Genomic DNA, 27,487 nt, shown 5'->3' on the forward strand with positions numbered 1-27,487 from the left:
AAAATTGTTTCTTGTTGGCTGAAATATTGAAAAATCTGTGTCTGTATACTGTATTGCAATTTATATCATAATTACAATATTCAGCAAAAGAGAGAGCAAAAGAAAGACTAACTGGGGTTTCAAACAAGAACAACAAGAGCAGGCTACATGATCATTGCACCTGATCAGGTATCTGATGTCTTTGGTTTGACTCTGGCCTAGCAGCCTTGTTGCATCATGTCATCCAACTCTTTCCTGTCTTTCTCCACTGTAATCTATCCAGAAGAAAGAAGAAACTCCATGAATAATAATAAAAAATAAGTATCTGTTGTGTCGATTGTCAGGAAGCTGTGGCTCTGATATTTTGCACTCCTTATTATTGGTTGCTTGTAACGTCGGCAGTCTGGGAATTTAAGCTCATTCTGCTGCTGCACTCACTGTCGGCCTCTCTGGATGAGAGAGTCTGGGAAATGCCTAAAATATAAAACTGCAGATGAATTGTCCTCAGACACAGGGATAACATGAAGGCTACAATTCACTGGAATTCTTTTGAAAAGATTTAAGGCTTACGTGATATAATAAAGAGAAAAATGTCTAAACAGAGGTTTGACAGCACAAGTGCTAGAAACCCATTTGAAGTGTTCGCTGTGCAGAAGCAAGCAGTGAGAAAATACTGTGAATATAGTCACAGGTCAGCGATGATGTTAGTTCATAAAGTGCGGTAACAGCCGCCTGCAGGCAGGTCCTTGATCCTCGACGCTCTCAGGTTCACCGCTGATGACAGAAATACCAGAGGAGACCATTCAGACACGTTGAAAAATGGCATCATTTCCCGCAGATGATATTGCTTTCTTTGGCAACTGTGAACTCTGGGAGACACCAGAAATCACTTGAAATGAGTCAAGTCCCCGAATGCAGAGAGTCTGCCCTTTCGGTCGCCCCGTCTGCTTCAAAAGGTCTCGGCTCTCGCCTATTTCGTAATCGCGGCGGTGCGGAGTGAGCTCCTCTCTGTCCCTGCTGGCCTTTCTGCAGGCCGCCCGGTCTGATCTGATTACATCCACCAAAGACATCAACAACCGGGGGAATCTGCCTGGTGGTTACTTCATCCCTCTCTCTACAGCACCTTTTCATTTTCAACATTTCTCTAACTGAAATCAATAACCTGCATCTTGTTTCGCAAAAGGGGGAGCAATGAAAGAGAAGAAAATGTCAGATAAGGACCGTCTGTGGTCAATCCACACCGCACAAAACAAACTTTGTGTTTGCAATTTCGCCTGTTTTTTGTGGACTCAGACCAGACTCTGCTTTCTTGCTTTCAGGATTCAGAGGTAATTTCTCTGCTAATATCTTGGAGGGAAGTGTGTGTGTGATGGAGAACGACAGCTGCTCCTTGCGTGATCAGAAAGGGCCTTGTGGGTCTTTTGAAAAGATCAAAGTCACAGGTGTGATCATTACAAGGCAAACCACCACAATGCAGCAGCAATCTGAGCCAGGACTCAACCTTTGTGTTTGTATTTCTGCAAGAGAATACCGTTGGCTGTTTTCCTCCAGCTCGCCTGGATATTACAATCCAGTTCAGACATTCAGCTGTTATTCAGAGAAACTTTCATTTGGTGAGCTTAGTTCAGGTTTAGGTTTACGTTTACACGCTATTCTTGCTACTGTGAATAATCAGATTAAGTTGGTAGTTTGGTTAAAGTGTTCACATGGTTGGAAGCAATGCAACTTCCCTCAGTAACCCGGGTTTACAGGCATTTATTTGATAGATGTCAGTTTAGTCTGAGAAGGAGGTGACACGATGAGATCCAGCTCATGACCATCTCAATATCAGACGGAAATGTCAAAACATTTTGTCAGATTTGTGTCTTTATTAGAGAGTTCAGAGCAGAGAGACAGGAGAGAGAGAGAGGGATGACATGTGACAAGGTCTCAGGCTGTCAGGGTTTTTTTTTATATTCTTTGTTGTTTGTATTGATGTGCTTACAGAGCATCTTTATGCGAGCAGCATTATTCTCAGTGTCAGCTGTCATTTGTATAAACAAACTGTCACTGCATCCAGGTCAGCTTCCATGATCTTTTTTGACAAAGGCTCACATTGTTTTTTCAGAGTGATATCGGGCTGAGGCAGTGGTTTACTACTGGACTACTGCTGGGTTTCTATCCTAACAGGCAGTTAATTGCTTTCACCTTGCATCACTAGAATGAAACCAGCAGGACAGAAAACTACAAAAAACATCCATCTCAATCTCAAATCAATTAATTTAGTCTCATATTCAGCCTTCAGATCTTATTTTTCCTAAACCAAGAGAAACATTCTGCAGTGAGGAGAGATAACTCCACTTGTTTTCCAATGCAGCTTCACTTGTTTCAGGAGTTTTCTAGAAATGAGTGTCAGTCTGTTGAAACCAGTCAGAATAAGGCAGATCACTGCACTGCTGTCAAGAAACAAGTTGTAGATTTTTTCACCCATTAAAAAAAAATACAATTTTAGGACTCAATAATAGACTAAATTACTTGTTAAGATGGAGATCTTTGCAGTGTATTTTATGTTTACACCAATTATGACCTTTCGCTGATTAAGACAATCAGATTGAGCATGAGCATAACCACCACTATAGTTAGATTAGTGCCTTGAAGTTAAAAATGGCTTGTTTTTTTCACTTCATTTGTTTTTACACTGATATCATCAGTTTGTCATGTTCAATACATTCATTCCAGTTATTTTGAGATGAGATTTTGCTTCAGTTAGTGATTTCCTACTTTTCCCAGAATGCCTTTGGACGACCTCCAGAGAAGGAGGCTCTGTTTGTGAGGGTGGAGAGAGGAATAGTGTAGTGAATTTTTTCTAGTCAAGAAAAAGTGAGAGGAGAGAGAACGATGCTGTGGTGCCCAGCTGTTCAGTAAACAAACACAACAGAAACACTGAAGAGGCAGTTTGGTGTGTTTCTCATGCTACTAACAACACATCCACCAAGATGGAAGCTGTAGCTGCATTGCATTCTGGTCTATCAGAAATTGGTCTCTCTCCTCTTCTCCGATGGATTTCTCCCTGTATGATTGTTGAACGTCTCTTGGTGCAAAATGGCGGCTCTAGAAAGAAGCCCTCGCTCTTTGATTCTGAGGGACTGACACCAAAACCTGACGTTTACCGCTGAGGTTTTACATCCTGGAACATTTTCTCATATCAAACTCCACTGCAGCTGTGCTGCAACAAAACGAACCCAGACATGCAAGCTTCATCTTGACTTTCTGTGGGTGGAAATATTCCCACTACTCTGATGAATTTTGATAACTTCAAACATTAAGTGAGAGAAGGAGAATATTGTTTTCATATTGTATATCATCAGTAAAAGAATCACCTTTAATCTGATTAGATTGAAAGTGATGGCCAGTAGCTCTTTTTAACCGTGTTGAAGTGGATTTTTCCTTTAATCATCTTCCTAAACTTGGATTATTAATGTGCCTGTGAACATGAACAGGCAGGAGTTCAGCGGCTTCCTGAAGGACACATGAAGGGACCTCAAAGGGCGTCTCAAACCCTCAAAGCCGGCCTGATGCTGAAACCACATCTGTACGACCGCATCTGACTGCGATGGATATTTGGATTATCCTGTTCAGAGCGTGACCTTACCAGAGGAACGGGACGGGGATCGACAACAAAGTGAACCCGAGGTATTCGAGCCAAACGGCCAAGGTGCTTTGTGATCCGAAAGAGAGATAAAAAAAAAACGGAAAAAAAAAAAACGATTGAAATCTCATTTAGCCTTTCAACTTGAGCGGTCTAAACCCTGCGCTGGTATATTTCTGGAGCAGACGACAAAAGAAAGTGAGTGCCCCTCCACAGATACAAGCTGACATAAATACCAAGATGCAGCGCACACCGGTTGTGTAAAGGTCACCGAGAGATATGGATGAAGCCACTGGAGAAGTCCCACTTTTTACCGCGTACTTGCTGAACTATTGCCGCACTTTGGCTCCATCCTCGAGAGGAATTGTTAGAAAAACTTCTCAACTGTTGGAAGCTACAAGGAATAGGAATGAGACACCAGACTGTAGAACATTAAAAAAAGAAACGCCTGCAGTATTAATGAGGGGCAGATGCAGGATCAATGCATGAAGGGGGATTTCTACAGCATGTGTAGCATCTTCCATCGGAGAATAATTGCAACCCCTGGTCATCTTGTGCAGTGAAACTTGTTACAAAAAGGCTTTACAAAGGGTTTAGTTTTCGCTTTCAGAGAGATTCAGAAGTATGGTGGCAGCAGGGCGATGGAAGAAGCAGGTTGACACCCTCTGAGCTCAGAAAGCAGGTCACAGCAATCAGCAGCATTCTCACAACACCAAACAAGTCTGCCACTGCCTAAAATATCCTCCCAAAGCACATTCAAACAAATTTCTGAATCATTGCCGTTTCCCCGTGCAAAATATTAACCTTTTCAATCCTGAGCGATCTGTTCCACATTCGCTTTCGTCATCTGAACCTTTGTAGGAATAGTGTGCAGAAGAGCAGCTACTTTAACTCAACAAAACATTTGTTTGCAACCTCTGAAATTTCGATGAGCCCGACGCAATCCCCGCAGAGACGATTCTGTCTCTCCCAGCTGTTTTCCATCGTCTCCAGATGGCACACAAAAACAGGGAGACAGCAGGTGATGAAATGCAATGCAACACTCTGCTGTTCCCGTGTGGGGAGCCTTTATCCACCTTTGTGAGGATGGAGTCCAGATGAAGCCGTGGGATTGGGGGGAAAAATTGGCTTCTGACAAGCCAACTGATACAAGCTCCATAGCGTCTCTGTCTGTGTTTGTGCTTCCCAGCAGCGCTACAGCTGGGCACAGAAATTAAAAATAAATGACACTGTTTTACTTTATGCGTCAAACCGGCCTCCTCTGTCTCTGAGGTACGGCAGAAGATCCTTCAGATTACAGACACAGAAACCATCTGAAGCATACAGATATTCACTCTTCACTGCTATGAAGAGTGAAACTTTAATTTTCCAAGCAGTTCCCTACGTTAACGTTTTTCTCTACCAGTCAGTAGTCTGGACCCACCTGAGTGTTTTTCATTCTCTTAAAGCCATTTTGATCTAAATGCTTTTGCTTAAATGCTTGAAATTAGCTTCTTAGACAAATATAAATAGTGAAGTTGATCCTATGTATGAATTTCTTTCCAAAGCCTTTGACTTTCCATCAAGACAAAGGGCAGCTGCTTTAAAGAATCTGAAATATAAGATAGTTTTGATTTATCTAACACTTTTTTGGTTGCTGCATAATTCCATTTGTGTTATTTTTATAGTTTTGATGTCTTTACCTTTTTTTCTAAAATGTGGAAAATAGTAAAAATACAGAAAAATGTGTCCAAACTTTTGACTGGCAGTGTATGTGTTACAATACACCAATTTGGTTCTCCTCTAACATTAAATAATAATTTCTCTGCAGTATTAATGCAGGATAGATGCAGGATAAATTCATGAAAGGGAACTTCTGCAGTGTCTGAAATTGCATCGTACCATAACTACTAATTTATCCTCAGACCAAGAATCCTGCCCTCAATATTCTGTACACCCTATCCGATAAATCAGTGAGGGCAGAAATCCCTTTTTATATACAGTATATATATGGATTTATGGGATAGGGTGTACAGAATATTGAGGGCAGGAATCTTGGTCTGAGGATGAGGCAGCAGCCTGTTTGAATCCGATGGCTGATAATGATAGTGTTTTATGCTTTTATATATTTATTTTCATTTTCCTGCTGTGTTGAAATGTCAGAATTTTGTTAATGTTATATGTTTTTTTTTTTTTATATAATGCTGCTGGGTGACACTCAAATTAATAAAGTACATCTGTATCTGTATCATGACATGCCATTTAATGCAGTGGTTCTCAACATGGGGTCCGGGGACCACCGGGGGTCCTTGAGGGGATTTGAGGGGGTCCGCAGCAAATTTATGAATTTTTAAACTTCAGCATTATTTCATTTACAATAAGTTAACTCACTTAGAGAATGTAGAAAAATGACTGTTTTGATCATAGTTTCTCTGTTATCTCTCTACCTACAGTACAGATAGTCATGGGATTCTGGACAAAATCATATCTGACAATAAAAATATTCTCAGATTTGGGTCCAAGAGACAAAATCTCATCAAATGGGGATCTGTGGCTCTAATGTGGACTAAATTAGGGTCCTTGATATGAAAAAGGTTGAGAATCACTGACTTAATGGACGCGTTAGTGCAGTGTTGCTGCCTTGCTCTACCTATTGAGCTCAACCTGGACCTCCTTTCTCACTCTCTATGTTTTCACTCTCTCACACCAAAAAGAAGAAGAAGAAGAAGAAGAGGGAGGCGGGGGCGGGACACGGCGGCTCTTACCGTCCACGCAGGCCGGCCTGGCCCGTGTGGTGCCGGCGATCTGGCCCTTCTTGCAGGCGCACCTCGCCGTCTGCCGCGCGATGGTCCGCCTCGGCTGGCTGCTGTCGCGGTCCAGAGTGACGATCTCACACGTTCCCGCCGCCAGCTGACCTGCAGGAGAGAGAGAGAAGAGGAAGTGATGTCACTCACTTGACGGACTGATGGACATGCAGATCGCTTGGACAGTTTTGCGGAGGAGAAAGACGGGAAAGATGAGGGAGAGAGAGAGAGAGATTTCCACACAGGTTGGATAGATAGATAGTTAACTGAGCCACCAGAACACCCACAACATGTCAGTTTGGGAAAACACGCATTTGAATTACTTTTCAAAACAACATATGGTCATGATAACATATGTTGTGTCAATCTGTGCTGATACTAACACATACTGTGTTGAAAACATGGGTGTGTTGGCTGGATTCTGGTTCTGACTACTATATATAAAAAACTAGTCATGCTGCTGATTTTTTTTTTTTTTTTTTAAGCGAATCTCTTTCTTTATGTTATCAAACCAACAAGTGTAACATCGAAATCCAGTCGGAAAGGATTTCGGCATTCCACTTGTTCAAACTGAAAGGTTTAATGAACATAAAGAAAGAGATTCACTTAAACACAATTCAGCAGCATGACTAGTTTTTTTATATATTATCAGAATCTGCTTTGTCGGCGTTCCTTTATGTGCTAGAAGTGATTTTCAGACTGTTCCTCCAGACAATGGCAGTGAATGGAGAGAGAAAAAAAAACATAATTCTCCAGTCTCCTCTACCGGAGCAACAGATCACAGAATCACTGATTTTGGGGGTTTTATCATGGAGGAAAATACACAAAGAGTTACACAGAGATTTAAGAGTCGGACAGCAACTGGTCTGATGTGGATCAACATTTACATCTGAAAACATTCCATCCTTAATTCAGCGTTTGCTGTCACAGATCTCAGTGTCACGTCAAATTTATTCATAACGCGTTTGCTCTTCCCCAAAGTGCTTTACAGAAAACAAAGGGCAGAAAGACAGATAAAAAAAGACATAAACATGAGCGCATAAACCAAACATGCGTGTGTGTTTATTTTCAAACTTTGAGTTTCTCACATAGAGTATGTATGTGTGAATTTAATTTGTGTTGAGGAAACTCGCTCTGAGACACAATATATATGTTTAGGAAGAAATATTAATCTAAAATTCATCATTCAACAGTTCTCAATACCTCCAAAATATAGAGGATTCAGTCATGGCCGTACGCAGGGTTTTAGAAATACCGAGGTCCAAAAACTTAGCTTGCTAGCTTGCTTTTGGGGGCATGCCCCCCCCCAAAAAAATTGATTTCCCTGATCTAAATATGTGCATTTTAAGACGTTTGGAGAGCAAAAATTGGATAACAATAGCTTTAAAACCATGTCAGTGGGCAGTAGCATAACTGATCTGTCAAGCAGTAATACATGAGAATCAGGTTAAATGTTGCAATGAATGATCCACACTACAATCTGGAAATACAGAAGAGGCTAAAATGATCACAAAACATCTGAAAATGAATGTTGACAATGTTTATAATTAAAGTGTTCAAGTAAAGGGAAATTCACACTACAGACACCACTGAAATCTAACCATGACCAAATATGGGAGCAATAGGTTGATTTTGTGTCTGTGTGTGTTTAAAGGATGGGAGGTAACTTGAGTTCTTGGTTAAAAAAACAAAAGCACTTACACTAGTGCTTTTGTTTTTTTTTTAACCAAGAACTCAAGTTACCTCCCATCCTTTAAACAGAACCATTATTTTCACTTGGTAAGACAGAGACCATGTGTAAATCTCATCATGTGAAGAGTCAGTGATGAACATGTGCAAATCCTGCTGAGACGCTCTTAACTGTAAATCTGTGAATTTGTCACTAACCGTCACAGTGAGACTTCTTAACAGCCAGCAGAAACTTTTAAATAGTATCATCCTGTACATTTAATACATCTTTTATTTCTTTGTATTCTTATTTATATCCTTAATTAGCTCTTTATTCATATCCTTCAGCACATTTTACTCTTTGTTCTCCAAGCTGCATCTCTATTCTTTGCTGCTGCACCGATTCAGTTTCCCCTCGGGGATCAATGAAGTTCATCTTTTCTTTTTTTTTCTTTTTTTTTTTTCTTCAGACATTTTGGAAGAATATGAGTCTTTATTTGTCAAATGCCGGATGTTTCAACTCTTCAAACGATCCCAAAAAAATCCCCGTCCACCAGCAACATTACAGTCAATACATCTGAGTGGTGGGAACCATGTGACACTGACACACACACACACACACACACACATCCATAGGGAACTAGTAGTCTATCACAGAAAGGGTGTTTAATTTGTGAACGCACACACACACACACACACACACACACACACACACACACACACACACACACACACACAGTGATTTAATCTGGCCCCAAGTCACCGTGTCGAGGATCTGGGAGAGTTAATTAAGTTTACTGCAGGGAAACATCCAAAGTAATGGCTGTGTGTCAGGAGAGTGATTATAAAGTACTGGGAGCGCTGGGTCAGTAAGTAATAATCCAACACTTTTTCATATAAATAAACGTCTTGTTTGTGTGCGGCCGGTGCTGTGGCGTCTGATTCCTTGGATTTTCTTTCTGTTGCTGCAGTTTGAGTTTCTCTTCTCTCTGTCTGTTCAGTCATGGTGGCTATCACTGCTCATACTAACCACCCAGTTCTTCTTCTTCTTCTGTTTATTCCAAATAAACTGGAAACGTAAAACGCATCACAGGTTTCATGAAGTGGATATACTGTAGGTTGGATCAGTGTTGAGTTAGAGCAGAGAGAGAGGAGCAGGGCAGACAGGTATTTAGCTGTTAGTAAGAATCTGAATCTCAATAAAATAAATTAAACTAAAGTAACATTTTGTCAGTAATAGGGATGGGTCATGATTTTGGAATTTTTCGAATAGTCATTAAATTATAAAAAATCGAATAATTTATGCGACTATCATCTTGTCTAAAAAAAAGTATATTTTCATAGCTTGCTAGTAGTAAATAGCTATGGCTTGATTAGCCCCGAACCGGTCCTTCTCTCGTTTTAACGTTAAAACCTTCGAATTTTTAACGTTAAAACCTTTGTATGATCTTTGAAGAATGGTCGAATAGTTCCCAGTGAATATCGAATAGTATTTTTGCTTGAAAAGCCCATCCATAGTCAGTAACTTAACGATAAGTCATGACTCCAGTATTGGTGATTTTCATGTTTTAACTTCAATTGAAGGATTGCGTGTTTCGTCTATGAGTTGAGAAAATTCTCCCTCCTTCGGGTTTATGAAATCTTTTCAGAGCCAATTACATAAACTCAAAAAGACATGGAGGTCAAGCTGAAATCAACGCTGATTTTCTTACATTTTAGACATTTGCATTTTTCATCCAGCAACAGCAATACGTTTTGATTTATCTTTATTTATATGAAAATGTGACCAATTACTACTTTAACTTTATATTAAAAATGTCAGCTGTATTTCACATATTTGCTGCTCTTGGATGTTGTGCAGTAAATTCTGTTCCGCAGTGTCGTTCTGATGAGTTAACGTGTTCGAACCTTTCGTTAACAGGTGATTTTATGACAGTGATTTTGTTTTATAGTGATGGCTTTAGAGTCAGAAAATGAATTCATAACTGAAAGAATCTCCACTGATGTTCAGCTTCAGCGTCTCACAGGACAAACACAGTGACTGAATGAAATTAATCATCCATATACATTTTTGGAAATTAATTTATCTGAACACAGTGAGGCACAGTGCACGGTGATCTTAGCTGGATTCTTGACAGGATAATACAGTGTCCATGCTTGAGTTAGTTAACGGCCGAGCCACAGCACACCCCAAAACAAACTTCCCTCGCTCCCCCCCCAGCTGCTGCTCCTCTTCCTCCTCCTCTTCCTCTTCCTCCTTCTCCTTGTTCAGAAAGGCAGACGGACTCCTCATCACTCATGCTAACCCAGGCATGAATGTTAGAGATGCAGCCAGTCTACAGTAGAAGTCCTTCTTTTACTGCATGTTTGCTGCACCGCTGCTGCACTGTGGCTCCTCCCACAAGAGGAAATGTTCTTCCAGTTTTTTCTTCCCTCTCAGCTGTCAGGACCGGTCCGGTGGCAGTTTGACAGATTACAGTCTTGGTTGTTGTTGTCGGTTGAGAAACACTGGCGTTTCAAATCATACACAGCTTTTTCAATACTCAATTCTGATTAACTATTAATTATTTCTGAATAACAGACCGCTGTTTCACATCTACTCAGATCACTCTGCAGTCAAGTCGTTGATTTCTAATCAGATTAAGTGGAGCCTTGTGGCAAAAACACCTTCCTCCCTGGTTCCTGCAGGCGGACCTGCTGGACCAGGGTTTTGCTGAAAGCTTGTAAATTATTTTTAGCTCATAATAAAATTTTAAATCAGTATTTGGTGTCAAGTGATGAATGTCATTGGTGAGTAGCTGTGTAATAAACAGAGTAACGTACAGCGAGCCTCCACTTCATGTCGGGGTTTGATTCATCCTGTCGGAGTTTATTTTGCTAAGTTGTTTCTCAATAAAGAGTTGAAGTTTTTTTTATTTCAAAACACTAAAAAATGACATCCATTGATATGTATTTGGGGAAGAAAATTCATTACCTTAAGTTTATCATTCAACCTCATTCAAAGTGTTCTCTTTTCGTCAACTAAGGACAAACTGTCCTACTGACAGACGTGCTGTCCTTTAAAAAGTACTGTGATTTGTTTTATTTCTGTGCTACTAATTATTTTGTAGGAGCAGGTGTCATTTTTTCCAAATGGTGGATCTCATTTTGGAATAAAAATTCTTCTCTTGTCTGCAGGATGAATCTGCAGCATGGCGGCTCCTCCGGCTCTGCTGTGGGAAAGCCATGCAGGCTATAAATACACATTACGCTTCATAAAGCTGAGGTGTCACGTTAACGACGGCCAGATGAAGATGCGATGGGGGATTGTTGGGGAAAAATAAATGTTCCATGAAAAGCCTGTATGGAGACAGATTAGGGTTCAGATACTGTACCGCATTATCAATAGGATTATTGACAGTCCGGCAGGCCTTCGGTGGGCCGCCCGCTCTGGGACTGTCGCTGCTCATTTGGATTTATTTGCCAACTAGAAATGAAATTGGGAATAAAGTCCTGGCGACAGGTGTGTGAATATTGTTTTCATGCTGTGTTCCATTTTCACCGTGAAATAAAGTCTTCTGCTTTCAATTCCCTGCTTAGCATCACACTGGAACCACATCTGAGAAACTCTGCTTTCTGTTGTGAAACCAGACGACTGGAAGGTCTCAATAACTGTATACACACATATTTTATCATTTTGAAACGTAAGAATTTAGGTGTTCAATTATCATTGATGAAATCGTTGATTCTGAGCACAAGTGGCTACTGTTCTGATTTAGATTCAGGTGGATTATTATTTACTGACAAAGTTTAGAAAAGGTTTCAAGCATGTTTATGAATCCAAACCAGTCAGTTAACCATCTATGAGAAAGAACTGAGACAAGTGTTTGGTCTTTCCTGTTGTTTGGAAATATCTTTCATTTGAGGAATTCAGAATAATTATGATCTGGTAATTCATTATCAAGAGCGGCTCTGCTGATTTCTTTGTCTTGATGTTCTATATTTTGTTTCATGTACGTCTATACTTTTACTCAGGAGGGTTTGTTTTCGTCTGTCTGTCTGTTCGCAAGATTTCTCAAAGTTATAACAGGGTTGTCTGAAATCTGGTGGACAGATTTCTCTGATTAGATTTCCACCATTACACTATTCTCATTTTTATGTCATCAGCTATTATGGTTTGTATTCATATGTTGGTGGGAAAAGTCTGACATCTGGGACTTCCAAGTCGGCTGCTTTCACGTGGTATTTTGTGGGGAAAATGAAACACTAAAGAAACAAACCATTGTGGAGGCTGCAGCTTTGAAGATGGAGGATTGTTCAGCGTTTGACTCTGCTGAGAGACTTCTAGTTTCCTTGAGGTTAGAGAAGCAAACTTGTGACTGGGAGGTTTCTGGGTCAAATCTTCCAACTGGCTGGGAAAACTCTGTGGGGGAAAGTAAAGGAGAAACTCTCTCCTCTCCCTCAATAACTACTGCTGAGTTTCCCTTGAGCAAGACACTGAACCCCCAGCCGGTCCACTGGAACCACTCAGAGTCATTCCTATGTTCACAGAGTCCTATGTTACCAGGGTCCTATGTTCCCAGGGTCCTATGTTCCCAAGGTACTATGTTCCCAGGGTCCTATGTTCCCAGAGTCCTATGTTCCCAGGGTCCTATGTTCCCAAGGTACTATGTTCCCAGGGTCCTATGTTCCCAGGGTCCTATGTTCCCAGGGTCCTATGTTCCCAAGGTCCTATGTTCCCAGGGTCCTATGTTCCCAAGGTCCTATGTTACCAGGGTCCTTTGTTACCAAGGTCCTATGTTCCCAAGGTCCTACGTTACCAGGGTTCTATTTTACCCGGGTCCTATGTTCCCAAGGTCCTATGTTCCCGGGGTCCTATGTTCCCAAGGTCCTATGTTCCCAAGGTCCTATGTTACCAGGGTCCTTTGTTACCAGGGTCCTATGTTCCCAAGGTCCTATGTTCCCAGGGTCCTATGTTCCCAAGATCCTATGTTACCAGGGTCCTTTGTTACCAGGGTCCTATGTTCCCAAGGTCCTATGTTACCAGGATTCTATGTTCCCCAGCTCTATATAGCACATAATGGGAACCTGAAAAAGATGTTCCCAAGCTCTGTATTCGCTTAATATGGTTGGTTAGGGTTAGGGTTAAACATAGGACCCTGGGAACATAGGACCATTGTAATGTTCCCATTATGTGTCATATAAATCTGGGGAACATAGGACCCTGGGAACATTGATACGCTCCCAACCACTCAGTGTCCAACAACAACAGACTGGCTGTACTGGGCAGATCCCAGGTCAGTGTGTGTCAGTGTGTGAGTGTTGCTGTATTAGAGTGTGTTCAGTCAACTTTCCTTGGATAAATCAAGGTTTAAAAAACATACATTCATGATTCACTGGAAACTGTCTACCTGGCAGCTGCAACAGACATTTACATTTTACATTTCAGGCATTTAGCTGATGCTCTTATCCACAGCGACTTACAGTAAGCTTCACTTCCTAGAAGATTTCCCCATGTACCTGTGCTGCGGTGTCAAATGCACAGCACCGCTAAAGATGACAGAGGCTGAACACTGTAATTCAGCCGGGGGAGCGAGGCGTGCGATTCCTCCCTCTACGCTTTTATCCACGTCGCTTTAAAGTGGAGCTGCAGTCTCCGCTTTCACCCGGGCCCATTTCCCTGCCTCTGCCTGCTGAGCTCAAGTGGCTGTCAGCTCTCAGCTCCTCGCCACGGAACAAAGTGAAAAAAAAAAAAAAAGATTTCTCTCATCGTGATGAATCTCATCGCGGCGAGGTAAATGATGTGCATTAAAAGGTGCGTTTGCTATAGAGGAGAGTGGCTTTAGAGTGGCGAGTTTTGAAAGCAAGGGAAGAAACGCTGCCGAGCCGAGAGGCGGGGCTCGACGGGGAACGAAGGCGAAGGCAGCTGCGAGCGTCTTGATACGGTAAATGTGATTTTAAAACGCTATCCTCCTGAAGGACAGACTCCAAATATTATAATCAAAACTGCTGATAAGCTTCCTGTCTGTATGCCAAGTCCTGCCTCTGCTGTACACTGTGCTACTTCATCCACAACGTATTTTTAACATTTTACACTCAACGCAATTAACAATTTGTTTCTTTGCATGTCCCTCTAAAGCCTGATTCACAATGGACTAATATATCCTTTGCAAAAAATCTCCATCTCAACGAGTCATTTAGTCTATTATTGAGTCTTAAAATCCTAATTTTCTTAAAACAAGTGAAAAAACATCTGCCAATGGATAATTTCACTTGTTTCCAATGCAAATCAACTTGTTTCAAGAATCTTGTAAAATCAAGTGTCATTTTCTTATTCTGACTTAAAGATTTTGACACTCATTTCTATAACAAGTCTACACAAGTGAAACTGCATTGGAAACAAATGAAATTATCAAACTCCATTGGTATATTTCTTCACTTGTCTTAAGAAAAGTAGGATTTTTATTATTGACCTGACTCAATAATAGACTAAATGACTTGTTAAGATGGAGATTTTTTGCAGTATAGGGACATGTAATTAGTTCATGGAGGAAATGGCTCCAATGGCCCCAATCTCTGTGTTTTGTCAAACTCATTCACACTGAGTCAAGATTTTGCAATTCGCCACTTCCTGATTTAGCACAGCAAAACTTAAAGTTTGCCCCAAAATTTTGTTCAAAACTTTTCCTCTATAAATTCCACTTTCATGACAGGAGCAAGAGAGAAAGAGAAAAAATAATTACGGCTGAAATTACCAAGAGTTCGATTCACCCTGTCAGTGTTATCTGGGAAACTGTCTTCACAAAAAGTACGGGAGGCAATTTGCGCTGTAATTTTTTTACTTTACAGATTACAGACATTCACACAGGATTCAAATCACCAACAATCTGCTCAATTATTGCAAATCACTGGACAATTTTATTATTTTATTTTATTTTTTATCCTTTTTTTATTCTCTTACTTTATTATTTGTTTTACTACATTTTAGTCCTGCTTTTTACTCTGTTTTATGACAATTTTTGAACTCTGTTGGTGATTTTATCTCGTTTTGTAAAGCACTTTGTAACCTAGTTTTGAAAAGTGCTATATAAATAAAGTTTATTATTATATTAGTCCAATACAAACAGGACTTCAGACTCAGTTTCAGACACATGAGATGTTTCCAGGCTCCATACAGTTACAGTCCGTCTCTCTAACAAACCATGTAGAAGAAATGCAACATCTAAATCAAAGCTACTGTAAAAAAAAAAAAAAAGAAAAGAGAAAGTTTTGTGGACGTTGCAGCAGATCTCATCATAAAAACCAAAAAGTACTTTCAATCCAATCTATTTCAGAGAGGCCGAGCTACTGGAGCGCTTCACTGATTATTGGAAGGTTTTGAAGAGGCGATTCTCTCTCTCTCTGGTCTCTCTGCTGATCCCCCTCCGCTCCGCTCACAAGTTATTCACAAACCTCCGACTGTTTATTCAACTCTGCCGCCTTGTTTTTCACTCCAAAACACTTGTGAACGCCCGCTCCAAAACTGCTTTATCCTCCGTGGCAGTGACTGAGTGCCCCGACCGACGTTTCTGCATCTAATAAAATATCAATTACATTTTTTTTATTTCAATCGAGGAGGCTCACCTGTTTCATCGACCCGTTTTCATTTGGTCGATAGAAATTCAGTTTTGTTTTGTTTTACAGTTTACCTGTTCCCTATTAGCAAGACTAGGAGAAGAGGAGAAGCAGTGATTCTCAACCTTTTTCATATCAAGGACCCTAATTTAGTCCACATTCGAGCCACAGACCCCCATTTGATGAGATTATGTCTCTCGGACCCAAATCTATATTTTTATTGTCAGATATGATTTTGTCCAGAACTCCATGACTATCGGTATTGTAGGTAGAGAGATAACAGAGAAACTATGATCAAATAGTCTTTTCTTCTACATTCTCTAATTGTGACTTCTTGTAAATGAAGTAATGGTGAAATTTAATTTGCTGGGGACCCCCTGGAACCCCCTGGAGTACCCCTGGTGGTCCCCGGACCCCACGTTGAGAACCACTGGTATAAAGGATCCAGATCGGCGTAAAACCCGCACGGATCACGGCGTTCACTCCCTCCTCTTTCACACCCCGTCTCCCTCGCCCTTCACATGGAAACTCCACGGCGACCGCAGTTTCGGGTCAGTCGCCCCAAAACGCCACGCGAGTTTTGGGGAGAAGAGGAGTTTTTTAAAACCGCTGGCAGGAGGTTTCTCATCTCTGCTGCTTAAGTCGCAAAATAAACCTTTTGTTGCTGCTAGTTTTCAGAATCAAGTCAAGTTTTATTTATTTACAGTCCGATATCACACAGCATGCCTCAAAATGCAAAACCTTTTCACAAAACAAAAGGTAAAAGCAGCGGTCATGAAAAAAATGTGTTCAAACCCTCTATAAATTACAGGAGGAAGAGAGAAATTGCACGTGTAGAAGAAGAAGAAGAAAAACAAAACTAATGCCAAAAAATAATTATGGCTGAAATTACCGAGAGTTCGATTCACCTGGTTTCAGTATCATCAGGGGAAATCTGTCTTCACTGAAATGTGGGAGGTAATTTGTGCTGGAATGTTTACTTCACTTCAAATTACAGACAGGACAGATTCACACAAGAGGAAAAAAACAAATGCATGACAGAAAATCACAATGCATGACACTGACAAAAAAGTTTCCCGACTAAATCCGTGTCCTTTAAAACGAGCCAGAGCAACAGCAATTTACAGCAAATTGCCCAATTTTGTATTTATTTATAGCCCAGTATCACACAGCATGCCTCACAGGGCTTCACAAAACAAAAAGGTAAAAGCAGTGGTCATGAACACCATTAAGTAAAAAGAAAAAAAAACAACCCCTAAAAAAAAAAAATCACAATGACATTGACAAAAAAAAAAGTTTGCCGACTAAATCTGTGTCCTTTTAAAAAAAAAAACGAGCCGCAGCAACAGCAATTTACAGTAAATTGCCCAATTTCCCCTCAAAGATCATCACACTTTCTTCTTCTCTGAGCAGAAAGTGACGATTGTGAGCGTTCGAGAAAAAATTCAATTAAAGGCTTAACGAACGTCTGGAGTGTTGTTGCTTGTTTTTCTGTACGCCGCCCCACTTTGACCCCTGAGAACCCCCATTCTGAAGACCAGCAACCCCCCCACCCCCCCTCCAACACACACACACACACACACACGCTCTATTTCCCACTGGTTCCCTTTGCCTCAGAGGCCGTGATTGTTGTGTCCGGGTCGGAGCTGAAGTGCGGAGAGTCCATGGATCCATTGATGGAAGTTGATCAGCATGCGAGGCGGCAGCCGCTCACACAGGGACCCAATACAGACTCCAGCTCCTCAGGCTTTAATCTCTCCCTCCTCCCCCCCCCCCACACACTCAGTCACTCATTCATTCATTCATTCATTCCTTCATTCATTCACTCCTTCACCCATTCAGGCCCTGGCTTCAGCTGTATGGTAAACATACACACATCCTCTCTCTCTCTCTCCCTTTACTTCCTTCTCTCCTTCCCTCCTCCCTTCCTTTCCTTGTCTTTCTCTCTCTCTCTCTCGGGTCTCCCTTCCTCCCTTTCCCCTCTCCTGTTCTCTCTCTCTTCTTCTCCTCTCTTTCCTTCCCTTCCCTTCCTCTCTCTCTCCTCCCTCCCTGCCTTCTTTTTATCCATTCTTCCCCTACTTCCCTCTCTTATTTTGATTTTTCTCCCCCTCTTTCCTTCCCTTTCTCCCTCTCTTGATCTGTCTCAGTCTCCCTCCTCCTCCTGCCTCTCTCTTGCCCCCCCCCTCTCTCTCTCTCTCCCTTTACTTCCTTCTCTCTTTCCCTCCTCCCTTCCTTTCCTTCTCTTTCTCTCTCTCTCGGGTCTCCCTTCCTCCCTTTCCCTCTCCCGTTCTCTCTCTCTTCTTCTCTCTCTTTCCTTCCCTTCCCTTCCTCTCTCTCTCTCCTCCCTCCCTGCCTTCTTTTTATCCATTCTTCCCCTACTTCCCTCTTATTTTGATTTTTCTCCCCCTTTCCTTCACTTTCTCCCTCTCTTGATCTGTCTTTGTCTCCCTCCTCCTCCCTCTCTCTCTCTCTCTCTCTCTCTCTCTCTCTCTCTTATTTCAAATACGCACTTCAAATACAACTTCAATTTTTTGCAAGTTTCAAGACTCTTGTTGGGATTTCTATTTCTTGAATTCTCTGCCACACAGAAAATTATAGATGCAGAAAATGGTTCTTGGAGGTGATGCCATAGAAGAACCATTTCTGGTTCCACAAAGACCAGATCGAGGTTCTTTAAAGAACCATTTCTGCTCTCCTTTGCTTAGACTCCTGCATTGTGTTTTTGTTTATCTGCTCTTGTAAAGCCTCATTTGAAATTGCCCAATATACTGTATACTATGGAGAGGTTTGGTTATTTTCCACATTTATGCCATCACCCACCATCCAATAACTAAGAATTAAGAATGTTTTTTTGGGATATTAAAAGGTTCTTCAGGATCTTTGTGGAACCAGAAATGGTTCTTCTATGGCATCAGTCCCAAGAACCATTTTCAGTTCCAGTTCGCACCTTTTTATTTTTCTGTGTGAGGAAACTAGGAAAGAAGTAAGAGTGAAAAGTGCACTCTTCACTCTTACTTCTTTCCTCCTTTCACTCTCTGATCTAAATCTCTGCACCTCACAGAAGTGTCTCTTCTGAATGCTGACGGCCTCAAAAGGTTTATCAAGGTTTCTACATTTCCCCTGCCTGTTTATTATTGCCGAGCAGCTACTAGTAATCTCCTCTGATATCTTTTTGAAGGCTTTCTGACTCATAGAGCAGATGTGAAATAGAAATGTATGAGCCATTTCCTCCATGCATTAAATATCAGATAAGAGATGAATAGTTGTGCTAATGTGCAATTTCGCTGTCAAGGAGAAAACATAAAGCACAAAAAAAAAACTCAGGTTTGAAACAACACTAAGTGCAGATCAATGTGAGACTTTCTAAATCCAAATGTATGAAACTGTCCCTCATGTCGGTCTTTTATATAAGAATTTTTATTACAAGATTTGTATTAGAGCTTCATCATTATATAGCACAAATGATAATTAAGATTATTTTGCTAAATATTGTGATTAAGATGATTATCACAATCATTTGTCCTGGCTTATGAAACAAAATTGTTTTATTGCACTTTTGCACATTATCATATATTTTCACTTTGTCACTTTTTTCAGTTCAGTATTTCTCAAAGTATCAGCAGCTAAAAAGTTGTTTTCCTCTTACTTAAAGTCAAATCATCAGTAATTATTACTTTATTACTTTGCCTTCTGCTACAAACTGAAGGCAAAATTACCAGAATCTGGACTTGTTTGTGATCTGGTTTCAAACCAAAGTATCACGATTATTACACTAAAAGTCATTACTGTCTGACAAGAAACTTTTACATTTTCTTATCCAGAGTGTGTCTCACTGACACTGATGTCCTGAGCAGCAGGACACCCGGCTGCAGCAGGACACCCGGCTGCAGCAGGACACCCGGCTGCTGCAGGACACCCGGCTGCTGCAGGACACCCGGCTGCTGCAGGACACCCGGCTGCTGCAGGACACCCGGCTGCTGCAGGACACCCGGCTGCAGCAGGACACACTGTACTGCTGCAGGACACCTGGCTGCAGAGGGAATCGAACCCGTGTCTTTCCTCTCTCTGCCTCACCAGCAGCCACCTGACAAAACTCCCAGAGCGTCAGGATCTGCTGTGGCTCTCATGACCTTGGAGAAAAGCAACTAAAGCAAACTAAAACTCATTTGCAGTATTTACAGTATATCTGTTAGTAACTGAGAGATAAAACAGCTTACTGTAACGCTTACTGCAGCGGTTTAGCCGTCGAGCAGCAACTGTTGTCACTTCCAGCAGAAAGAACCTTTTGGAGTCTCATTTACAGTAGAAGTCAAGGACCTTGTGTTGTTTTGGAGAGAAAAATAATCCTCATCCATGTAGCTTATCACAGAGACACTAATCCCCCCAAATGCCTTTGAGCGATAATGCTGAGCCCTTCTTAAGCGAGCCAAAGTCGTAATGGACAACGCCGATGACTTTGAGCAGATAAACAATGTGTCTTCATTTGTGTTGGCGGAGCGGCGGCGTTGCGGCGGGCAGCGCTCGCTGTCAGCCGGCTTCAGTTAGCGCGTCGTGTTTCCTCTCTTCGATCTGACAACTGTGTCATCCAAAGAGGCTTTTGCCCTGACAATGTCGTGTATTTCAAAAGCGCTCTCATAGCGGGCAGAAATGACAGGATGAAAAAAAAAAAAAAAAAAAAAAAAAAACAGCCGTCTTTACTCCTGAAGGACAGACTCGCCTTTCAAAGCAGCTGAAAAACGTTTTGCTGCTTTCATACTTGACAGGGAAATTGTGCGTTAGCAAAACTATTCATCTCCGATCTGATATCCACAGCATGACCAAATGTTAATGAGATGGCTCATAAATCACTATTCCACTTCTATCTGCCCAGGTGACGGGTGAGAAAGTGCACCAGAGGATATAATTAGAGGTTAACAGTAGCTGCAGAGCAACGATAAACAGCCGCACCGGCTTTAACCGCTCAGCTGCTACTGTCCAAGATGGCCGCCATACAAACAACCGTTGAACTCTTGAAGCTGAAAAACCGAAGCGCCCTCACTGCAAAAAATGACAAGCTGTCCAGTGATTTTCACTTGTTTCCAGATCAGGTTTATTTCATCATAATTAGAAGTGAACTGCTGGTGTTACAGCAGCCTTTCTTAAACTGACAGGTGTCCTGGTCCTGGTCCTGGTCCCGGTCCAGGGTGAAGTCATAGACATGTGGAAGATCGTCCGCAACTCCAATAAATGGTCCACCACATGGAATTTCAACATTTATTTATTTTGCAGAGCAATGCTTAAGCGTTTCAACCATGTCTTAGTGGTGGACAATTTTGTTGGGGGTTGCGGGTCATCTTACAGAAAAATTATGAATAAATTTCACTTGATACATGCAGATATGACTTCTTTCAAGAATCATAAAACATCATAAAACAATGAGGAAAATCTGTAAACTGTCTCCAAGCCAATTTCACTTTGACCCAGTAAACGTCCTGAAACAAGTTACATCCTCCTGCCAGCGCAGTGAGCCGCAGCTAAAATCAGCTCGATAAGTCTGGATACAAGATAAAATAACTCAAGTCTGCGAGTCTCCGCAGCGCTCCCAGTCCTGGCTGATGGGAATAAAATGCAGCAGGAGGAGGAGGAGGAGGAGGAGGAGGTGTGAGCGCTGACCCCTCGGAGGCCGGCAGACTGTGGTGAGAGTCTGCCGGTTATCTGTCCGGCTGCCAGACGGTTTTGGCAGCGGGCCGCAGAGCGCCGCGGCCAACACAGCGCTGACAGCGATAGGCTGCACATCCCACACCGCCGGGCTGCAGCCAACCGCAGGGACACTGTCGGAAAATGTGTCTGTCTCCATGTTTCCGGTGCTGTGCCATGGCACCGGATTCCTGTAATTATGTCCTTTAATCAGGGGCGGATTTAGTGATTCGGGGGCCCCCACGCAAAGCCCCCCGGATCCCACACTGACTGGACCCTTTTCGGTCCATCCTGTCTCTACGTTACCTTCAGGTCGGGGCTGAGCAAAGGCTGAGACTCCCTTGGCGTCACTCTCCGTGTTTTTCTGTCTTCCTCTCTGTTTTTGTTTTTCTGTTCCACTTGGCTACATTTGCTTCATTTTTTTCACTTCTCTCCCAGCAAGCCGGTGCAGAGGGGAGGAAGACGAGCTTAAAGTCAAGTGGCAAAGAGTCCAGTGTGATTTGAGTTTTTGCTTATTTTTTACATATATATCCATCCCTTTAGCGTTAACTGTTAATTGACAGTTTTTACATGCATGAGCCACAATTAAAGGCATCTAAAGGCATCTTACATCTGCTTTCTATTTCTGCTTTTCAGCCAATAGCTAATGTTCTCTGCCGTCCCGTTAGGCCCCGCCTCCTGTCAATCAACCCAGTCGAGCCAACAGACAAACCAAAGCAACACTCTTCCTCCAGCTACAGTCTGTAAAATTAAACGGAAATGAAAGATAGATTTTACACAATTCCAGCTTTAAACTGCTGCCCTCTTCTTTACTGGGACTAACTCGCAATATTTAGACAGAGTTTGGTTCAGAATATTTACTTTGAAAAAAAAAATAAGGTGAAGGAATAATATAAAATATCTCCTATAACGTGATAAAAGCTGGAAAACTACATCTACAGTGATGTAAAACAGTGAGGGAATGAGGTGTGTGTGTGTGTGTGTGTTTGTGTGTGTGTGTGTGTGTGAGTGAGTAAGTATCTCTTTTAAATTGATGACTATAGAGTTTGTCATTGCCACTTTACTTGCTGAACAAGGGCGTCGAAATGTCCGTGCGGCAAATAAATATGTATAAAGGAGTGCTGTCCTGTAATATTTATTTTTTAAATTGATGAAAAATAGGTTTATATTAGTTCTATTCTAGTGTGTTATGGCCCTCTGGCTGCCTGAAGCCTCTGTCTTTAATTGATTTATCTTTTGTCGTTGCATTTTTGACCCGATGAAAACTCTGGCTGCTGTAGAAGACATTTACATTTTCTGTTTAGCTGAAGCTCTCATCCAGAGCGACTTACACCGACTGCAACAGTAGAAGAGGCTTTAGCTTTTGCTTGTAATGTTGGTGATCCCGGAATTAGAGTCAAAATGCTGAGTCTCCCGCTACAATGGAAGGATAATGTGAGAGAGAGAGAGTTTGAGCAGTGACAGGAGAGGAAATAAGAGCTGAGCAGAGAGGTGGGAAAGGTTTTGTAAGGAGGAAAGTTTAATCTAATTACTGATGACTGTTCAGAAGCAGCCGCACAGCCACAGCCTGCAGTACAACCAGAACCACGTCAGAGAGCAGAGGGAAACAAAACAGGGTTTGTTTCCTGGTGCAATCTTCAGTGTTTTTAGTTAGTTGATTATTTTCGTCTCGGATTCTTAGCAACTATTGCTACCGATGCTAATTATTGGATTCTAGTGTATGCAGGCAATGTAAATGATAGGAGGAATTCATTTCCAAAATGCTACACATACATTTTTCTAAAAACATTCAATGAAGCACTTTGGTTTTTCAAAAACAGATGATCAAGTGTTGACAAAGTGTTACAATTTTGTTAAACTACACTGCAAAAAACGTCCACCTTAACAAGTCATTTAGTCTCATATTCAGCCTTTAAATCTTATTTTTCTTAAAACAAGAGAAAAACTCTGCCAGTGGGGTGAGATAACTCCACTTGTTTCCGATGCACTTTCACTTGTTTCCAGATACTGACAAGTCAGAATAAGGCAAATCACGACACTACTATCAAGAAAATGACATTTGATTCTACAAAATTCTTGAAACAAGTTGATTTACATTGGAAACGAGGGACATTATCTCTCCCCATTGGCAGATTTTCTCACTTATTTTAAGAAAATTGTGATTTTAAGACTCAATAATAGATTAAATGACTTGTTAAGATGGAGATTTTTTTCCAGTGTAACTACTATTCTTTAAAAATGTTTAAAATTGTGGTACGAATGGATGTCAGTTGTTTTTAAATAGTGGATATCTCATCTCTGAACTAAACTCTTTATATCTTTACAATGTCTGGTGTTACATTTCACAGGACAGGATACAGATCAGAGCCGTAAAGCAGTGGCATCCAATCCATCTGCTCAGACTTTTCAAGAAAAAAAAAACAAAAAAAAAGATATTTTCATCACTCCAGTCGAGCTCCAGTCAAAGTGCCTGAGCAGAGCCTCCAGCAGGACGGCCTCCAATCACAGAGCGGGGAACAAAACACAAAACACCGAACCTGTCCTTCTGAAAAAAAGTAATTTACATCCTCTTCAAAAAAACAGAAAGGCCAAACAAGCGCTTTCCCTCCTCACAGATCTGAGAAACGAGTTCCTCCGACTCGCCGCCAACCTTAACCAACCTCGTAATTGCGTTTGACAGCCTGTATTAAGATATGAGTCTGGGCTTCTTCAATCAGAGCTGGTCCCTCTCTATTGTGACCCTCCCCCCTCCCCCCTGCCCCCCCCCCCGCCCCCTCAGGGCTACATGGGAGTTAATATATCTCATCTCTCGGCTGCTCGGCGGCCGGTGAAAGCCGGTCTGATAAGGGTTATCAAACCTCCTACCCCCCCCCCCCCCCCTCCACCACCCCCACCCCCACCCCCTCAAACAGCTCCAGCCTGCCTGCATTGAGATAACACGGCCTCTCCACAGCATCTTTCTATGAATAGAGAACGACCCGTGAGCGCTTTCATCCCGAGTGCGGCGCGGCGATGGCGATGGCGTTGGCGTTTTTTTTTTTCCTCGTGTCTTCTCCACACGAGCGGTTAAAGGTTCAAATCTAAAAGGTGTCGGAGCAGCGGCCGCAGCTGGAAACGACACAAAAGTGGGAAAAGAGAAGACGCTTTCACCTTCATCCTCCGAGCGGAGCCGCATCTAACGCGAATGTCAGAGGGTCAAAAGATGGTTTCCCGCGAGAAAAAAAAACACAGTGTGAAGGAGCGCTTGTTGGTGTTTGGTCTTACCTCCACTGACGCCCCCTCTGGGAAGGGATCAGAGTATTCAATAAAAAAAAAAATCATCAAATTCGAGGCGCACACGAGGGGTGTAGAGGTACAAAGCTTTATTTCAGCAGGGCTCAGGCACTAAAACCCTTTCCCATGGTTCCCCCACGACTGAAATCAATCAAAGAGTCAAGAACTTTTGATCTAAAAACAAGCAAGAGTTTTAAAGCCTGGAAGCAGCCAGTCTGCAAGCCAAATAATTTATCACACTCGGCTGCTCGGTGTCTCAACTGATCTCTGCTTATCATCCTTTAACTGACACGGCTGTGGCTGGGTGTCGAAGCCCTCCACTGAATCAGCAGAAAATAAAATACCGTTACCAATTTGAACCTGCGTCTCTCACACCGCGACGGGAGCTGTCAGGAGCCGGAGGGGGGGGGGGTGGGGGGGGATCGGGGAACCGGGAACTCTTGCCATTTCCCTTTCCTGTGTTTCTGAATATCACAGGCGGCGCTCTTTTACTTCAATTATGCCGCGACTCTGGGCTGCGGAGAAAAGACCTGCTTCAGCACCAGTTGAAGCCCAGGAGAAAGGTAGTTATTTGCGGTAATTGGCATTCTGTCTGCATGTAGATGATGTAAGGCGCGGCGGAGAGCCGGAGAGCCGGGGAGAGGGAGCTGGGTAATGGGTATCCCATGGTAACCGGAGAGAATGGCAGCGGCGCTCCTTCTATCTGCCGATCTCTCGCTGCTCTCTTTGCTCATTACCTCCAGTTCATCGCCGGCCTTCATTTTCTCCATCTGGCACAGTAATAATAAAAAAAAAAAAAAAACGGGAAGAGTTGTTGTTCTCCCCCCTCGGTCTCAGAAGACAATGCTTGAAAACGGCGGCTCAGTGGAACGCTGTAAACACGATTAAAGAGAAGCGGCGGCTAAAAAAACATCCTCAAAAGCAAAAAAGGAAACTTCAGTGGGAGCGGCGGAGGACCGAGGCTCCGCGGAGGTCTGGTCGCTTTGGAGCAGAAGGCTAAAACTTTTTAATTGTTTGGCATCTTTCATTAGTGTTAGAGCTGCGTTGTGCCCCGCTAATTATTCAGCCTGTTTCTCTGTCTGTATGTAGAGTCACATGATGATGGATCGCTGGGAGTTACAGGCTTGTTTCTGCTGTTTGTAGCTGCAGCAGAGACTGAACAGGTATTGATCTTTAAGACAGAAATAGCATCTCAATCACAAAAGAGAGCAGGTATCTTTCATAATTTCACCGCTGACACACATTCAATAAAAGCTGCAGCATACTGGAAAACAATCAAATTTTGCTGAATATTGCAATTGCTAAAAAAGAGTTGCAATACAGTATACAGACACAGATTTCTCACTAGATTTTTCAGCAAACAAGCAACAAAATCTCATTTTTTTTTATTAAAAATGTTTAAGACTTACTCTGTTTGAATACAATGAAAGCATTTCTTTTTTTGCAATGTGCAGTTTAACCTACAAGCCAGAAACTGAGCTCAGGAACAGAAAACATTCAGCTAAAATAACTGCAGATTCTTACTATCTGGAAAATAATTTGTTCATATTGCAATTTTCAAGTAATTGTGCAACCCTAACGCTCATACACACACACACACACACACACACTCTCCCTTTAAGAACTGGGCTATTCTAACCGTTTCAGATGAAGGTCATTTAATTCCAGCCAGATGAAAAGCGCAGCAGCCTGCACAGTACAGTAAGCACTCAGTCAGCGGCCATCTGAACATGAATGGATGTTGTGACCCTTGTAATGTCTCGTCCCAAATAGACCGGGGAAGACTCCAAAATAGCTCCGTATAAATTGCGGCGGCGGGGGGGCGATACGTTCTGCCGTGCGGCGCCGTGATGACAGGAACGTTCGCCCTTGTGCAAGCTCATGGTTTTTTATGATGGATAAGTGGAAATAAAGAAGTCATTTATGGAGGTTGAAAGGTACACTGACTTACTTTTAAACAAGATGTCAGTCTTTACTGCTAAATGTCATTCCGTGGTGCAGAAACAGACCAGCAGCCTCATTAGTACTGGAACACCAGCGATACTGTACAGAAGCAGCTGATTTCCACTCTGCTGCTGTATATTCATATCGGACAAAAGATCATTATCTGCAGGTCACTCAGGTGTTCAGTCCAGATGATCCATAGGAGTTCAAAGCTGCAGGAACTGAGCTAGCTTCTCTCTGCTTTGACTGTCAGTTTCTGCCTCTGTGCACTGCAGAAATCTCCATCTTTACAAGTCAAGTAATTCTCTTAAAACAAGTGAAGAAATCTGCCAGTGGGGTTTGATCATTTCACTTGTTTCCAAATGCAAATCAAACTTGTTTCAAGAATTTTGCAGAATCAAGTGTCATTTTCCTGACAGGAGTGCGGTGATCGGCCTTATTCTGAAACAATCTAGAAAATTCCCAACACAAGTGAAGCTGCATTGGAAACAAGTGGAGTTATCTCTCCTCACTGGCAGAATTGTTTTCGTGTTGAGAAAAATAAGATTTGAAGGCTGAATGTGAGACTAAATGACTTGTTAAGATGGACGCTTTTCACAGTGTGAGGAATATTTTTTTCAGTTCTGAAAATGTTTGCCTTCAGTACTTTCCCAAAACTGATTACTGTGAGCCGTTTTTTGTGTGAGAGAAATCCTGATTACAACAACTAAACAACTTCAAACAGTAGATTTGGTTACATTGTTACTTCTAGGTATTGATATTTATTCCATTTGTATGCAAATCCTGGGGTTGTCTCTTATGGAAGGAAGCTCAGCTGTTGTCCTACCTGTAAAAGGTATATAGGAATATTGGAGGGGTTTTTGACTTTAACGTTTTTCCTGTATGGTTTTTGTTCTGTAAATAAACGATTCACTTACACAGCAGCAACTGTTCTTTCATGCAG

At 42.0% G+C, this 27,487-nt stretch overlaps 1 protein-coding gene across 2 annotated transcripts in view; it reads right to left on the minus strand.

The window, feature by feature from the left end:
* The window catches only part of LOC139661967 (chemokine-like protein TAFA-5), a 94,278-nt gene that overhangs the window by 58,437 nt on the left and 8,354 nt on the right, over positions 1-27,487 (minus strand). For both annotated transcript variants that reach the window (XM_071540557.1, XM_071540556.1), the window contains exon 2: positions 6,352-6,501. In XM_071540557.1, the coding sequence (XP_071396658.1) occupies positions 6,352-6,501 (150 nt within the window). The remainder of the gene's footprint in view (positions 1-6,351; positions 6,502-27,487) is intronic.

The sequence above is a fragment of the Centroberyx affinis genome, unplaced genomic scaffold, assembly GCF_046629955.1.
Source record: "Centroberyx affinis isolate AG114_WGS23_722 - 3 ecotype Tasmania unplaced genomic scaffold, CSIRO-AGI_Caff_v1 ptg003685l_1, whole genome shotgun sequence".
NCBI classification, from domain to species: domain Eukaryota; kingdom Metazoa; phylum Chordata; class Actinopteri; order Beryciformes; family Berycidae; genus Centroberyx; species Centroberyx affinis.